The sequence below is a fragment of the Oncorhynchus tshawytscha genome, linkage group LG13 (assembly GCF_018296145.1).
Source record: "Oncorhynchus tshawytscha isolate Ot180627B linkage group LG13, Otsh_v2.0, whole genome shotgun sequence".
NCBI lineage: Eukaryota > Metazoa > Chordata > Actinopteri > Salmoniformes > Salmonidae > Oncorhynchus > Oncorhynchus tshawytscha.
Window position 1 is genome coordinate 23,166,110 of NC_056441.1, and position 16,924 is coordinate 23,183,033.

At 45.0% G+C, this 16,924-nt stretch overlaps 1 protein-coding gene and 1 pseudogene across 1 annotated transcript; both read right to left on the reverse strand.

Moving 5' to 3' along the window:
* Window positions 1-245: 245 nt before the first annotated feature.
* LOC112264503 (1-acylglycerol-3-phosphate O-acyltransferase ABHD5) lies at window positions 246-5,164 on the reverse strand. The gene is made up of 7 exons (XM_042295427.1): window positions 4,763-5,164; window positions 3,443-3,528; window positions 2,811-3,318; window positions 2,573-2,727; window positions 1,431-1,542; window positions 1,178-1,358; window positions 246-1,014 (listed from the first exon to the last, which is right to left on the reverse strand). The coding sequence occupies exons 1-7, from the start codon at window positions 4,801-4,803 to the stop codon at window positions 880-882; spliced, it is 1,218 nt and encodes a 405-aa protein (XP_042151361.1). The 5' UTR covers window positions 4,804-5,164; the 3' UTR covers window positions 246-879.
* Window positions 5,165-10,284: 5,120 nt separating this feature from the next.
* LOC121839024 lies at window positions 10,285-15,399 on the reverse strand (annotated as a pseudogene).
* Window positions 15,400-16,924: the final 1,525 nt, after the last annotated feature.

The window sequence follows — 16,924 nt, forward strand, 5'->3', positions numbered from 1 at the left end:
AACAGGCAAAACATCCATGTACATTATTCTATATTTAAGAAAACAATACATTTGACATTTCTTTACAAAGATGATATACACAACATTGCCTTCACTGGCTGTACAGGGGCATACTGATGAGAGGTGGATGTAGTATAGGTAATATATATATATATATATATATATATATATATATCGTATATCGGCCCACATACTGAGTGTATAAAACATTATGAACACCTGCTCTTTCCACAACATAAGACTGATCAGGTGAAAGCCATGATCCCTTGTTAATGTCACTTGTTAAATCCACTTTAAATCAGTGTAGATGAAGGGGAGGATACAGGGTGAAGAAGGATTTTGAATCCTTGAGGCAATTGAGACATGGATTGTGTATGTGTGTCATTCAGAGGGTGAATGGGCAAGACAAAAGATTAAAGTGCCGTTGAATGGAATATGGTAGTAGGAGCCAGGCGCACCGGTTTGCGTCAATAACTGCAACCCTGCTGGGTTTTTCACACTCAACAGTTTCCCGTGTGTATCAAGAATGGTCCACCACCCATAGGACATCCAGCCAACTTGACACAACTGTGGGAAGCATTGGAGTCAACATGGACCAGCGGCAGCTTATGTCAGCATAGATCATTAGCAAGCCCTCCCATATCAACCTAAAACAAAATGATGATCTAACCATCGCATACCAGCCTAGCGCTAGTACGTCCTCAGTGAGGAAAGTGTGTGTTCAAAGTCTGAACGTAACAATCGTCCTCCTACTCCTCAGAGCCAAGAAGTTGTAACAACTCCTCCATGTCTCTCTCCTTCTCCCCCTCCTTTACTTTCTCTTCTCCCCTTCTCATCTGCCATTCTTTATTTAACCCTCAATCTTCTCCTCTCACCTCCTCATTTCCCTTCCTTCTCATCCACACCACTCTTCTTCTCCTTATCTCCCTCCATCCTGGCCAGGATGTGAAGAACGTTCTGATTGAAGTCGTCTGGCTGGTCAGCAAACACATAGTGACCTCCTCCCCTTATCACCTAGAGAGAAAGAGAGAAAGAGAGAGATTGAAGTGAGGGATAGAGAGACTGAAAAAGAGAAACACTTGACATCGAATAACAACAACCGTACATTGCTGTGCGTGAATGACCAGTCTATTTCATAACACATTCAGAAAACTTGCCACATTAATAATTAACTCACGATGATGTCCACATCTGGTCGGATTTTCTGGATAGTGTATCCCGAGTCGCTGTCGATACTGGATCGGGACCCATAGATGATGGATATTGGAATGTCTGGTTGGATCTGTCCAATACGGTCTAACATTGGTCTCTTAGCCCAACCATATGGTACTGTCATGTTCCTAAACGCTGTTTCACCACTATGGACAGAGAACCGGTGTTAGTGTATGTGTGTGCGCGTACATTTGTGTGTGTGTGTGTACCTACTGTACCTTGGTGTCTGTGCGTTAAGATGGTAGATGTAGTCTGATACGGTGTTGTCATCAAACACTGAAGAGTACTTCTGTTTAAAATCAGACCTGATGGTCTGGATCAACATAGGACCTGAGAGAGAGAAGAGGAGGAGAAGGAGGAAGGAACAGAGGAAAGGATGGAGAGAGAGGATGGGGAGGAATGGAGGAAAGGATGGAGAGAGAGGATGGGGAGGAATGGAGCAAAGGATGGAGAGAGAGGATGGGGAGGAATGGAGGAAAGGATGGAGAGAGAGGATGGGGAGGAATGGAGGAATGGAGGAGGATGGAGAGAGGAAGGAATGGAGGAAAGGATGGAGAGGATGGAGAAGGGATGGAGAGGGATGGAGGAAATGGAGGAGAATGGAGGAATGGAGGATGGAGAGGATGGGGAGGAATGGGATGGAGAGAGAGGATGGGGAGGAATGGAGGAGGATGGAGATGGGGAGGAATGGAGGAAAGGATGGAGAGAGAGGATGGGGAGGAATGGAGGAAGGGATGGAGAGAGAGGATGGGGAGGAATGGAGGAAGGGATGGAGAGAGAGGTGGGGAGGAATGGAGGAAGTTATGGAGAGAGGATGGGGAGGAATGGAGGAAAGGATGGAGAGAGAGGATGGGGAGGAATGGAGGAAAGGATGGAGAGAGAGGATGGGGAGGAATGGAGGAAGGGATGGAGAGAGAGGTGGGGAGGAATGGAGGAAGTTATGGAGAGAGGATGGGGGAGGAATGGGGAGAGAGAATGGAGGAAAGGATGGAGAGAGAGGATGGGGAGGAATGGAGGAAAGGATGGAGAGAGGAGGGGGGATGGGGAGGAATGGGAGGAAAGGATGGGAGAGAAGGAATGGAGGATGGAGAGAGAGGATGGGGGAGGAATGGAGGAAAGGATGGAGAGAGAGGATGGGGAGGAATGGAGGAAGGGATAGAGAGTCGATGGGGGAGGAATGGAGGAATGGATATGTTATATTAACCCCTTTGGTTTTGAAACATCTGGCAATTCTTTCCACTCTGTGTGTGTGTGTGTGTGTGTGTGTGTGTGTGTGTGTGTGTGTGTGTATATATGCATGTAGTGTATGCGATGTGTGTGTAGTACACGTGCTTGCGGTGTGTGTGTGTGTATATCGAACCCAGTGGTCCGGCCAGTCTAAGTCCAGCCAGGGGGTTGAAGGGACTCATGACAGCCCCCATGGCTCTGATCCACACTGGGATAGACTTCTCCTGATCTAGATTCTCTGGACGGGCCGGGATCCCCCAGGGCTCCACCAGGATCAAGTGCTTTACCCTATAAACACACACAGTCTGAACACGTGTATGAACACACACAACCACACACACTACCTCTCCTCTTTCTCCTCTCTCTCTCACCTGTGTGGGTGTGTAAGTGTGTAAGCAGCAGCCAGGTATCCTCCCAGGTTGTGTCCCAGCAGGACTATCTCCTCCAGGCCCACCCTGTCCCTCCACTCCTCCAGGGCCCCTAGGAACTGCTCCTCTGCCCCCTGGGGGTCCACGCTGAACAGGGGCCGGCTGCTCTGTCCAAACCCCAGAAGATCCAGGGCATACACAGCTCCACTGCCACACAGAGAGTCCAGGTTCTGGGCCCACAAACCCACACCACCCCCAAACCCATGGAGCAGCACCAGGGGAGGACGGGGCTGGAGAGAGGGTTGTGGAGAAGAGGGATGGGGCTGGGTATGGGGTGGTAGAGAGATATGTGGTTGGGGCTGAGGCTGGGGTGGGAGAGAGGGATGGGGCTTTGGCTGAGGCTGGGGTGGAAGAGAGGAATGGGGCTTGATGTGAGAGGTGAAGGCTAAGGTCCAGAGATAGTTGCCGTTGGATATCCGGACATGCTGCCTGGAGAATGGGGCCTTCACAGCTGTGAGAAGAGACAGGGATGGAGGAGAAAGATGGAGGGAACAGGGAGGGAGAGTGTGAAAAGAGAGGAGATTAGATGTGTAAGTATGATAGTTAGGAGGGGAAACACACACACACACTCTTACATTTGAGCATTTTGTCTTCTGCGTCCTTCAGCTGAGAGAGGGAGGTGGGACACCAGGATGGAAGCCAACTGGAGATCCACCCAGACCTGCACAAACACACATAATGATCAAGCTGATATTCTCGAAGAAAACTCAATAAGTGAAATTTGACCTCTAACTAGCCTCTAACTAGCTCTGACCAGCTATCATTGAGTCAGACTTCACAAACAAGACAGCATTATAGCGCACTCCTACAATAATGTCCGCTGTCTACAGTGGTCTACCTATTTAAATAGCACATGTTTAATTTAAATTAAACAAAGAACAAGCTACATTCCAACTAATGTGCAACAAGGTCTCCCTCTGGCTAAATAGTAAGTGTCACGTTTTATCAAGGTGGGTGGAATCAGGCGCAGAGAGCAGGTTTCAGTGATTCGACAGTTTATTCTCCGGCGCACAAAAAAACATGGTCAACCCAAACATACAGGGTGAATAATCCAACACAGGATCAAAAATAGACCGGAGAATAAAACACAAGTGGTACACCAAATGACATGAATACAAAAACAATCCCACACAAAACAAGGGCGGGACAACCTACTACATATAAGGACGTTAATTAAACTAAAATACACACAGGTGAAACTAATAAGACAAAACCAACAGACAAACGAAAAAGGGATCGGTAGTGGCTAGTAGGACGGTGACGACGACCGCCGAGCACCGCCCGAACAGGCAGGAGAGCCAACTTCGGCGGAAGTCGTGACAGTAAGATACTAATCATTTGGGTAATAATTTCAGTGTGATAAAAACAACTTTCATGATATGTCTTAAGTTTAGTTACAGGTTTGAAAAACATTCTAAATGTCACAAAGTGATGTGGCTGGCTACTAGGATGACTGGTGGTTGTGTGTCTGTGTCTTCATAGTGATATTGAAGGTTGAATAATCTTATCTTCACTGAGTTGTCCTTCTGTAATAAACACTGTAACTACAGTCAAAGGTCCAAGTGACGTAGCGGCACCAAGTTCACAGGAAATCATATTTTACTTTGTTAAGGCGTATCATCGTTTTTTAAACATACATAACCCTGTCACAAATCTAAAATATTTTAGAGAACTAAAGGGTTTCATGGAAGAGGCACAATAGGTGTTTGAATTATAGCACTTCATCAAGTAGCTAAGCATTTTAAAATATAGTTAACAAGATGTTTACTTTGGAGACATATTGGGCAACGCAGTTGCCTAGCCTATCATTCCTGAAAGCGTATTTTGTAAATGATGGATTTGGAAGTCTAGAATAGCGCACCATAATACCTTGGCTAAAACCTAGGTCTACTCACCGTTGCTCGGCTGGTTGCAGATCCTTCGCCATCCTCCTCATAGTGAACTGTGATGATTATCTGTCATCCATGCAGAGAAACAAAGTAGGAGTGGTGATTGGCAACAGAGAGAGAGACTGCCTGACACACACACACACACCTTTAGGCGCAATAGAGGCTAATCGACATGTTAGAGAAGGAATTTAAAAATAATTCGACTCGACGCTGTTTTCTGTCCTATTACCGAATTTGTAACTCGCTATGTTATTGGCTGAATTACAGCAGGTTGCCTATAGATATATAGATCATGCACTTGATTCCAGCTACAGCACCGGGTAGCCTTCACTGAAGTTGGATTTCACAGAAGTTGGACTTTTCGGAGAAAGTTGCCAACACTGCGCAGCACGCGAACGAGGGAAATCGAGTGTATACTATTTTCCAGTTCTACCAGTTACCCGGTACCCGGTAGAAAGTTATGGCATATGGTTTTACACAAGTGTGTTAAAATCCATCTAAACAGTTTTATTTGGAAATGATTTAGTAAGTAATACTTAAAAGCTAAGTCTAGTTGTCTTATTTTAATTATTTAAATAAAATATGGCGGGGGTGTCGCACGTCACCATTAGTCCCTCTTTTCAACTCACCTGAACATTCATTTTCTTTGTTATTTCTTTGTTGTTCCTTTTCCATACAATACATTATGTACAATTGCAGTAAATATTATTTGAGAAATGGAAGATTTGAAATCCCAGCAGTCTTTAAAGTTCATTCAGGAGCAAAAGTTTTTCAATAGTCGTTTTTAATTAATAAAAATATATTAATTGGAACATAATATTGGAATGGAATATAGGAGCTGGAGGGGATGGCTGCCGTCTTACGGACTTCTAACCTCTCATTACTGCACTTTATTATGGACACAACATTTTCTTCTTAGAAATAAGAGTAGGCTGTTTTAAAAAAACACCTTTTATTGCTCTTGATTTGGTAAATATGTGACATGGTTTAAATTCAAGTCATAGTACTGTTATTGCAACAGTTTAAAATGAAGCAGGATTATTGTGTCAACAATCTGACAGATAAACATAATATACACATTACTATTCACAAACACCAAGAAAAAACAAAAAATATTCCAGGTTTCACAGCACAGTCTCATGATAAACTCTATTGAGTAAGTAAATCTAGTTTACAATGTCTGTCAACTTCAGTCTGTTTACATATGTTTTATTCATGACTAAAATGTGAGCATCTGTATTTATCTGTGCTGTGTGTGTGTGTGTGTGTGTCTCCAGGACCCAGGGGTCTATTTTATCCGGCACAGAGACAATGAGGAGTCAACCCAAGTGCCAATCCCTGGGTAGAGGGGCTCAATGAATGTTGAGTGGAATGTATGCATTTTCTAGACAGTGAATCCCGAGTCGCTGTCGATACTGGATCGGGACCCATAGATCATGGATATTGGAATGTCTGGTTGGATCTGTCCAATACGATCTAACATTGGTCTCTTAGCCCAACCATATGGTACTGTCATGTTCCTAAACGCTGTTTCACCACTATGGGGATATCAAGCAAGATGGCACCGACAGAGATGGCCGCCTCGCTTTGCATTCTTAGGAAACTATGCAGTATTTAGATTTTTAATGTACTATTTCTGACATTGTTACACCAGGAAATCTTAAGTCTTATTACATACAGCCGGGAAGAACTATTGGATATAAGAGCAACCAACATTACGACCAGGAATACGACTTTCCCGAAGCGGATTCTCTGTTCGGACCACCACCCAGGACAATGGACCTGATCCCAGTAGGCAACACAAAACAACGACGCCGCAGAAGGGGCAGACGGAGAGGTCGTCTGGTCAGGGTCCATAGATGGGCACATCGCTCACCGCTCCCGAGTTTACTACTCGGCAATGTCCAGTCTTTTGACATCAAGGTAGACGAAATTCGAGCAAGGGTTGCCTTCCAGAGAGACATCAGAGATTGTAACATTCTCTGTTTCACGGAAACATGGCTCACTCGGGATACGTTATCAGAGTCGGTACAGCCACCTGGTTTCTTTACGCATCGCTCCGACAGAAACAAGCATCTCTCTGGTAAGAGGAAGGGCGGGGGTGTATGCCTTATGATTAACGACTCGTGGTGTAATCATAACAACATACAGAAACTCAAGTCCTTTTGTTCACCTGACTTAGAATTCCTTACAATCAAATGCTGAACGCATTATCTACCAAGAGAATTGTCTTTGATTATAATCAGAGCCGTTTATATCCCCCCCCAAGCAGACACCTTGATGGCCCTGAAATAACTTCACTGGACTCTATGTAAACTGGAAACCTTTTATCCTGGGGCTGCATTTATTGTAGCTGGGGATTTTAACAAAGCTAATCTGAAGCAAGACACCCTAAATTTTATCAGTATATCGAATGCGCGACTCGAGCTAGCAAAACCCTGGATCATTGCTACTCTAACTTCCGCGACGCATACAAAGCCCTCCCCCGCCCTCCCTTTGGAAAATCTGACCACAACTCCATTTTGTTGCTCCCAGCCTATAGACAGAAACTAAAACAGGAAACGCCCTTGCTCAGGTCTGTTCAACGCTGGTCCGACCAATCGGATTCCACGCTTCGATCATGTTGACTGGGATATGTTCCGGATAGCCTCAGACAACAACATTGATGTATACGCTGACTCAGTGAGCAAGTTTATTAGCAAGTGCATCGGTGATGTTGTACCCACGGTGACTATTAAAACCTTCCCTAAACCAGAAACCATGGATTAATGGCAGCATTTGCACAAAACTGAAAGTACGAACCACTGCTTTTAATCATGGCAAGGCGACTGGAAATATGACCGAATACAAACAGTGTAGCTATTTCCTCCGCAAGGCAATCAAACAAGCGTCAGTATAGAGACAAAGTAGAGTCGCAATTCAACAGCTCAAACACAAGACGTATGTAGCAGGATCTACAGTCAATCACAGATTACAAAAAGAAAACCAGCCCCGTCATGGACACCGACGTCTTGCTCCCAAACAAACTAAACATCTCCATTGCTCGCTTTGAGGACAATACAGTGCCATTGACACAGCCCGCTACCAAAACCTGTGGGCTCTGCTTCACCGTGGCAAATGTGAGTAAAATATTTAAACGTGTTAACCCTTGCAAGGCTGCCGGCCCAGACTGCACCCCTAGCCGCGTCCTCAGAGCATGCGCAAACCAGCTGGCTGGTGTGTTTATGGACATATTCAATTAATGCCTATCCCAGTCTGCTGTGCCCACATGCTTCAAGAGGGCCACCATTGTTCCTGTTCCCAAGAAAGCTAAGGTAACTGAGCTAAATGACCATCGCCCCGTAGCACTCACTTCTGTCATCATGAAGTGCTTTGAGAGACTAGTCATGGATCATATCACCTCCACCCTACCTGATAGCCTAGATCCACTCCAATTTGCTTACCGCCCCAATAGGTCCACAGACGACACAATCACAGTCACACTGCACACTGCCCTAACCCATCTGGACAAGAGGAATACCTATGTAATGTAATGTAATGCTGTTCATCTACAGCTCAGCATTTAACACCATAGTACCCTCCAAACTCGTCATTAAGCTCAAGGGTTGGGTCGAGACCCAGGGTCTCGGCAAATGGGTACTGGACTTCCTGACGGGCCGCCCCCAGGTGGTGAGGGTAGGCAACAACATTTCCACCCCGCTGATCCTCAACACTGGGGCCCCACAAGGGTGTGTTCTGAGCCCTCTCCTGTACTCCCTGTTCACCCACGACTGCGTGGCCACGCACGCCTCCAACTCAATCATCAAGTTTGCGGAGGACACAACAGTGGTAGGCTTGATTACCAACAACGACGAGACGGCCTACAGGGAGGAGGTGAGGGCCCTCGGAGTGTGGTGTCAGGAAAATAACCTCACACTCAACGTCAACAAAACTAAGGAGATGACTGTGGACTTCAGGAAACAGCAGAGGGAACACCCCCCTATCCACATTGATGGAACAGTAGTGGAGAGGGTAGTAAGTTTTAAGTTCCTCGGCGTACACATCACAGACAAACTGATTTGGTCCACCCACACAGACAGCATCATGCAGAAGGCGCAGCAGCGCCTCTTCAACCTCAGGAGGCTGAAGAAATTCGGCTTGTCACCAAAAGCACTCACAAACTTCTACAGATGCACAATCGAGAGCATCCTGTCGGGCTGTATCACCGCCTGGTACGGCAACTGCTCCGCCCACAACAGTAAGGCTCTCCAGAGGGTAGTGAGGTCTGCACAACGCATCACCGGGGGCAAACTACCTGCCCTCCAGGACACCTACACCACCCGATGTCACAGGAAGGCCATAAAGATCATCAAGGACAACAACCACCCGAGCCACTGCCTGTTCACCCCGCTATCATCCAGAAGGCGAGGTCAGTACAGGTGCATCAAAGCTGGGACCGAGAAACTGAAAAACAGCTTCTATCTCAAGGCCATCAGACTGTTAAACAGCCACCACTCGACTCAACTCCAGCCACTTTAATAATGGGAATTGATGGGAAATGATGTAAAATATATCACTAGCCACTTTAAACAATGCTACCTAATATAATGTTTACATACCCTACATTATTAATCTCATATGTATATGTATATACTGTACTCTATATCATCTACTGCATCTTTATGTAATACATGTATCACTAGCCACTTTAACTATGCCACTTTGTTTACATAGTCATCTCATATGTATATACTGCACTCAATACCATCTACTGTGTCTTGCCTATGCCGCTCTGTACCATCACTCACTCATATATCTTTATGTACATATTCTTTATCCCCTTACACTTGTGTCTATAAGGTAGTAGTTTTGGAATTGTTAGCTAGATTACTTGTTGGTTATTACTGCATTGTCAGAACATCTGCTAACCATGTGTATGTGACAAATACAATTTGATTTGATTTGGTTTGGGAGGAATGGAGGAAAGGATGGAGAGAGAGGATGGGGAGGAATGGAGGAAAGGATGGAGAGAGAGGTGGGGAGGAATGGAGGAAGGGATGGAGAGAGAGGATGGGGAGGAATGGAGGAAAGGATGGAGAGAGAGGATGGGGGAGGAATGGAGGAAAGGATGGAGAGAGAGGATGGGGGAGGAATTGCGGAAGGGATGGAGAGAGAGGATGGGGAGGAATGGAGGAAATGGTGGAGAGAGAGGATGGAGAGGAATTGAGGAAAGGATGGAGAGAGGGATGGGGGAGGAATTGCGGAAGGGATGGAGAGAGAGGATGGGGAGGAATGGAGGAAAGGATGGAGAGAGAGGATGGGGGAGGAATTGCGGAAGGGATGGAGAGAGAGGATGGGGAGGAATGGAGGAAATGGTGGAGAGAGAGGATGGAGAGGAATTGAGGAAGGGATGGAGAGAGAGGATGGGGGAGGAATATGTTATATTCACACCTTTGGTTTTGAAACATGTGGCAATTCTTTCCACTTGTGTGTGTGTGTGTGCATGCATGTAGTGTATGCGATGTGTGTGTAAATCAAATCAAATCAAATCAAATAGTACACGTGCTTGCGGTGTGTGTGTGTGTGTATATCGAACCCAGTGGTCCGGCCAGTCTAAGTCCAGCCAGGGGTTTGAAGGGACTCATGACAGCCCCCATGGCTCTGATCCACACTGGGATAGACTTCTCCTGATCTAGACTCTCTGGATAGGCCGGGAACCCCCAGGGCTCCACCAGGATCAAGTGCTTTACCCTATAAACACACACAGTCTGAACAAGTATATGAACACACACACACCCACACACACTACCTCTCCTCTTTCTCCTGTCTCTCACCTGTGTGGGTGTGTAAGTGTGTAAGCAGCAGCCAGGTATCCTCCCAGGTTGTGTCCCAGCAGGACTATCTCCTCCAGGCCCACCCTGTCCCTCCACTCCTCCAGTGCCCCTAGGAACTGCTCCTCTGCCCCTTGGGGGTCCACGCTGAACAGGGTCCGGCTGCTCTGTCCAAACCACAGCAGATTCAGGGCATTCATGACTCCACTGCCACACAGAGAGTCCAGGTTCTCGGCCCACAGACCCGCACCACCCCCAAACCCATGGAGCAGCACCAGGGGAGGACGGAGCTGGGGCTGGAGAGAGGGCTGGGGATAAGAGGTAAGGGGCTGGTGCTGAGGCTAGGGGGGTGACTGAGTCTGGGGCTGGGGTGGGAGAAAGAGATGTATCTTGATGTGAGAGTTGAAGGCTAAGGTCCAGAAATGGTTGACGTTTGATATCTGGACATGCTGCCGGGAGAATGGAGTCTTCACAGCTGTGAGAAGAGATAGGGATGGAGGAGAAAGACGGAGGGAACAGGGAGGGAGAGCGTGAAAAGAGAAGAGAGGAGATGTGTAAGTATGATAGTTAGCAGGGGAAACACACACACACACTCTTACATTTGAGCATTTTGTCTTCTGCGTCCTTCAGCTGAGAGAGGGAGGTGGGACACCAGGATGGAAGCCAACTGGAGATCCACCCAGACCTGCACAAACACACACACACACAATTGCGTAAATGATCCCCCTGATGTTCTCGAAGAAAGCTCAATAAGTGAACTTTGAACTCTAGCTCTGACCAGCTATCACTGAGTCAGACTTAACAAACAAGATAGCCTTATAGCAAACTCCTAAAATAATGTCCTCTGCAATTTTCCCTCTAAACTGCGCACGTGTATACAGTTCCCACGTGCATGCAGGTCCCACGTGCATACAGTTCCCACGTGCATACAGTTCCCACGTGCATGCAGTTCCCACCGACCAAGCAGAGAAGCATGACATTGAACTTCACTCAACTTTCTTGAGTTTTCCCCTTTAGTTAAAACTGTTAATGTTTCACTCTACTGTGGGAATTGTGATCGAATCAACGCAATGTTAGCCACTTTCAACATAACATACCGAAACAAATGAACTATGCAAGACTTAGTATGCAAAACTAACTGCGAGATATTGTCTTGTGGGCAGAGCGCATTGGAGTAGGATTCTATTGCATTGAGAGGCACACTCAGGCCCATACTCTACACAGACCAGTGCACCATAACCAATCAGAGCTGCAGTAGGCCTATATGCAAACAGACATCGCCATATATGGATCTGTGCCATTCACTCTGAATTGGACTGTGTATAGGCTACAATATGCCCATTTGCGAGTAGATGTGTTTGTTCTGAGATCAAAGCGAGAGCTACATGTGCCACCTGTGAACATTTGTTCATTTTCTTTGCTAGTTAGTGAGCTATAATCCAATGGGGAGTGCATTTCCATATATATATGTTTTTCTTTTATATAGCTACTGTATATATTTTTTTATTATAGCCATCTTTGAAAAGTGTGTCAGGTATATAGGTTTTTTATTTCTTAAAGGTGCAGTGTTGTATTTTGAGACGGTCTTGAATAAGCTAAGTAGCCAATAGGCAGAGAGTAGCTTAATGTGTCTGATTCCCTGTAATAATGGCAGGACCACTTGTGATAAACAGGTTAATATTAAGCCCTAAATGTTTTTTTCAAAAGTCTTACATTGAACTCCACACATTGGCTGCTGCTGTAGGGTTCATGATATAACAGCTTATTTGCATGTTAAAATATTATAGGATGCATTTTTCTCCATTGTTTTTGACGGAAGGCCACTCTGGTAGGCCTACATTATGCCACAGTAGCCTACTTACTTAAAGTGAGCACAGCCTCAGTGTTCACAGTAAACGTGTGCCGGAAGTTGCACAGTTTGTGCTCAGCAGATTTGTTCAGTGCTGATTATTTTTTGTTGGAACATTGGTCCTCTGTCTACAGTAGTCTAGCTATTTAAATAGCACATGTTTTATTTAAATTAAACAAAGAAAAAACTACATTCCAACCAATGTGCGACAAGGTGTCCCTCTGGCTAAATAGTAAAACAGGGTAGGCTACTAATCAGTGTAAAAAAACAAAACATTTGAAATAATCCATGAAACTGTATTTCTCTTTATTTTAATTATCAAGTTTGAAAAACATTCTAAATGTCACAAAGTGATGTGGCTGGCTACTAGGATGACTGGTGGTTGTGTGTCTGTCTTCATAGTGATATTGAAGGTTGAATAATCTTATCTTCACTGAGTTGTCCTTCTGTAATAAACACTGTAACTACAGTCAAAGGTCCAAGTGACGTAGCGGCACCAAGTTCACAGGAAAGAATATTTTACTTTTGGCATATCATTTTATAAAAATAAAAAAACTCACAACTTTGTCACAAAGTTTAATTTCCGTGAATGAAAGGGTTTCATGGAGAGGGGAGGGTAACCTTCCCAGAAGTTGGACTTTTCGGAGAAACTTGCCAACACGAATGAGGGAAATCGAGCGTATAGTCTTTTCCATGGATGTTAGCTTTGTCTTAACAAATAGGTGAGAGTCCCATTTGAAAAACAGTTTTCACATCATATTCAGTGCATTCGGGAAAGTCTTCCCTTTTTCCACATTTAGTTATGTTACAACCTTATTCTAAGGTTAGATACATTTTTCTTCCTCATCAATCTACACACAATACCCCGTAATGAAAAATCAAAAACAGGTTTTTAGAAATGTTTGCAAATATATTAAAAATATAAAACAGAAATACGATATTTACATGAGAATTCAGACCCTTTGCTATGAGACTCGAAATGGAGTTCAGGTGCATCCTGTTTCCATTGATCATCCTTGAGATGTTTCTACAACTTGATTGGAGTCCACCTGTGGTAAATTCAATTGATTGGACATGATTTGGAAAGACACACACCTATCTATGTAAGGTCCCACATTTGACAGTACATGTCAGAGCAAAAACCAAGCCCTGAGGTCAAAGGAATTGTTCATAGAGCTCCAAGACAGGATTGTGTCGAGGCACCGATCTGGGGAAGGGTACTGTGATGGACATTTTTATAATGTGAAGAGACAGCCTTGAAAATGTTAATCTTGTCTTAGTGTCATAAATAATCCTTGGTTCCTGCCTGTGCTTGGTAAAGATATGAGGGGGTGCGACATGACCCCCTCCTTAGGACGATCTGGCAGAACGCCCAGAATATGTTCTACAAGTTAAGATAGGAGACGGTGCTAGACACATGCAGAAACCAACCCTATGAACTATGCCTATGCAAAGTGTCTTTAACGAGTATATAAGGGATAAGAGGACTGCCCCAAAAGAGAGAGCTCCTGATCGACATGTGTACTTGGTGCATTGAGTTGGTTGGAACCTCTCCAGCGCGCTGATAATAAATCATCCTTTTTTCTATTGACTTCGAATGTCCCTGTGTAGAATATCCACGACAGTACCAAAAATGTCTGCAGCATTGAAGGTTCCCAATAACACAGTGGTGCCCAGTTTGGAACCACTAAGAGTCTTCCTAGATCTGGCCGCCCGGCAAAATTGAGCAATCAGGGGAGAAGGGCCTTGATCAGGGAGGTGACAAAGAACCCGATGGTCACGCTGACAGAGCTCCAGAGTTCCTCTGTAGAGATGGGAAAACCTTCCAGAAGGACAACCTGCAGCACTCCACAAATCAGGCCTTTATGGTCGAGTGGCCAGACAGAAGCCACTCCTCAGTAAAAGCCACATGACAGCTCGCTTGGAGTTTGCCGAAAGGCACCTAAAGGACTCTCAGTCCATGAGAAACAGGTTTCTCTGGTCTGATGAAACCAATATTGAGCTCTTTGGTATGAATGCCAAGCGTCACAACTGGAAAATACCTAGCACCATCCCTACGGTGAAGCATGGTGGTGGCAACATCATGCAATGGGGATGCTTTTCAGCAGCAACTGGGAGACTAGTCAGGATCGGGGGGGAAATGAACAGAGCAAAGTACAGAGAGATCCTTGATGAAAACCTGCTCCAGAGCGCTCAGGACCTCAGACTGGGCGAAGGTTCACCTTCCAACAGGATAATGATCCTAAGCACACAGCCAAGACAACACAGGAGTGGCTTCGGGACAAGTCTCTGAATGTCCTTGAGTGGCCCAGCCAGAGCCCAGACTTGAACCCGATCGAACATCTCTGAAGAGACCTGAAAATAAGCTTGTAGTGTCATACCCAAGAAGACTTGTGTTACATCTTCGCCTGCCACACCCTCTACTGATCATCCTGTGTCTCTCTAACCTGCCCCCACTCCCCCAGTTCTCTCTCTCCCTCTCCCCTCTCCCCTCTCTCTTTCTGTGTGTGTGTGTGTGTGTGTGTGTGTGTGTGTGTGTGTGTGTGTGTGTGTGTGTGTGTGTGTGTGTGTGTGTGTGTGTGTGTGTGTGTGTGTGTATGTGTGTGTCTGTGTGTGGGCTGAGAAAGATGTGCTGGTGGCAGAGCAGACGCCCACCAGCTGCAACCTGTTCCATAATCAAGACCTCTACAAATACTCAGCCCTGCCACTTCCACGCTGCCAGATTGTAACCTCTGCTCAGTCAGTCTGCGGTTTTTAGCAGTTTGTTCCTGCATAGATCCTGTTTTCGTGTTGTGCCTGTTTTCCCTTGCCTAATGCTGTTTTCCTCTCTGCTACAGTTCTGTCCGCTCTGACTCTGGGCCCTGTCTCCAGTCCCACGTCTCGTCAGTCCTGCTACCCTGTCCTGGACCCCCCACTCCCCTCGATCCAGCCTCAGCCTCAGCACCTGGCTCCCTACAACCTGCTTTCCCTGTTCTGTACCCCATCTTCTCACTGTTTTTCAGTAAATACCTTGGTTACCTTATCCCAGTCTCCTCGTCTGGGTCTGCTCTTGGGTTCACCTGCTCCGCTCCGCGTAACAGCTCGAGGCTGTAATCGCTGCCAAAGGTGCTTCAACAAAGTATTGAGTAAATGGTCTGAATACTTATGTAAATGTATTTCTGTTTAAAAAAATATAGAAATATGCAAACATGTCTAAAAACCTGTTTTTGTCATGTCTGCTCCCGCTCCCCTTCTCTGGCGCTCGAGGTCGCCAGGCTGCTTATCATTACGCCCACTTATCATTATGTCACTATTGTTACACGCATCAGCGCTTCATTGGAATCACCTGTACACCATCACGTTATTAATTACCTCCCCTATATTTGTCACTTCCTCAGTTTCTTTCCCGGGTCAGAATTAATGTCGTTATGTCTTTGTCCAGACGCTATTCGTGTTTTGTTTCCTGTTTGTTTCCTGTCTGTATTCATTAAATATTCACTCCCTGTACTTGCTTTTTGTCTCGCAGCGTCTGTCCTTACAGTTTTTGCTTTGTCATTATGGGGTATTGTGATTTGATGAGGAAAAAACAACAATTGAATCCATTTTAGAATAAAGCTGTAACGTATCTGTCACACTCTGACCATTATTTGCGTTGTTTGTTTCTATGTTTTGTTTGGTCAAGGTGTGATATGAGTGGGCATTCTATGTTGCATGTCTAGTTAGTCTGTTTCTATGTGTTTTGGCCTGATATGGTTCTCAATCAGTGGCAGGTGTTTGTCGTTGTCTCTAATTGGGAACCATATTTAGGTAGCCTGTTTTGTATTGTGGTTCGTGGGTTATTGTCTATGTGATGTTGCATGTTAGCACTCAGTTTCTATAGCGGTCATGGTCGTCTTGTTAAGTTTATTTGTTTAGTGTACTTTGTGTTTTTCCTCTTTCATTAAAAGTATGCACTCACACCACACTGCGCTTAGGTCTCCTCACTACGACGATCGTGACAGTATCAAAATGTGGAAAAAGTCAAGGCGTCTGAATACTTTCCAAATGCACTGTACATTCTAATCCACTATAAAATACATATCTCGTGACAGTGTATGGGAACAAAGGAGGGTCATTGATTTATTTTGACAGTAATGTGGACACTGGGTCAGCCTGAGTTGTGAAATGAAGGAGAGAGTCAGTGGAAGGTGAAACAGTGAAATAAACCTCTCATTACTACACTTTATTATGAACATGACATTTTCTTCTTAGAAATTAGAGCAGCCTAAAATCATTGTTTTTTATCTGTTTTAAAAACACCTTTATTGCTCTTTATTTAGTAAATATGTGACATGGTTTAAATTCAAGTCATAGTACTGTTATTGCAACTGTTTATAAAGAAGCAGGATTATTGTGTCAACAATCTGACAGATAAACATAATATACACATTATTATTCACAAAACGTATTCCTGGTTTCTCAGCACAGTGTGATAAACTCTATTGATTAAGTAAATCTAGTTTACAATGTCTGTCAACTTCAGTCTATTTC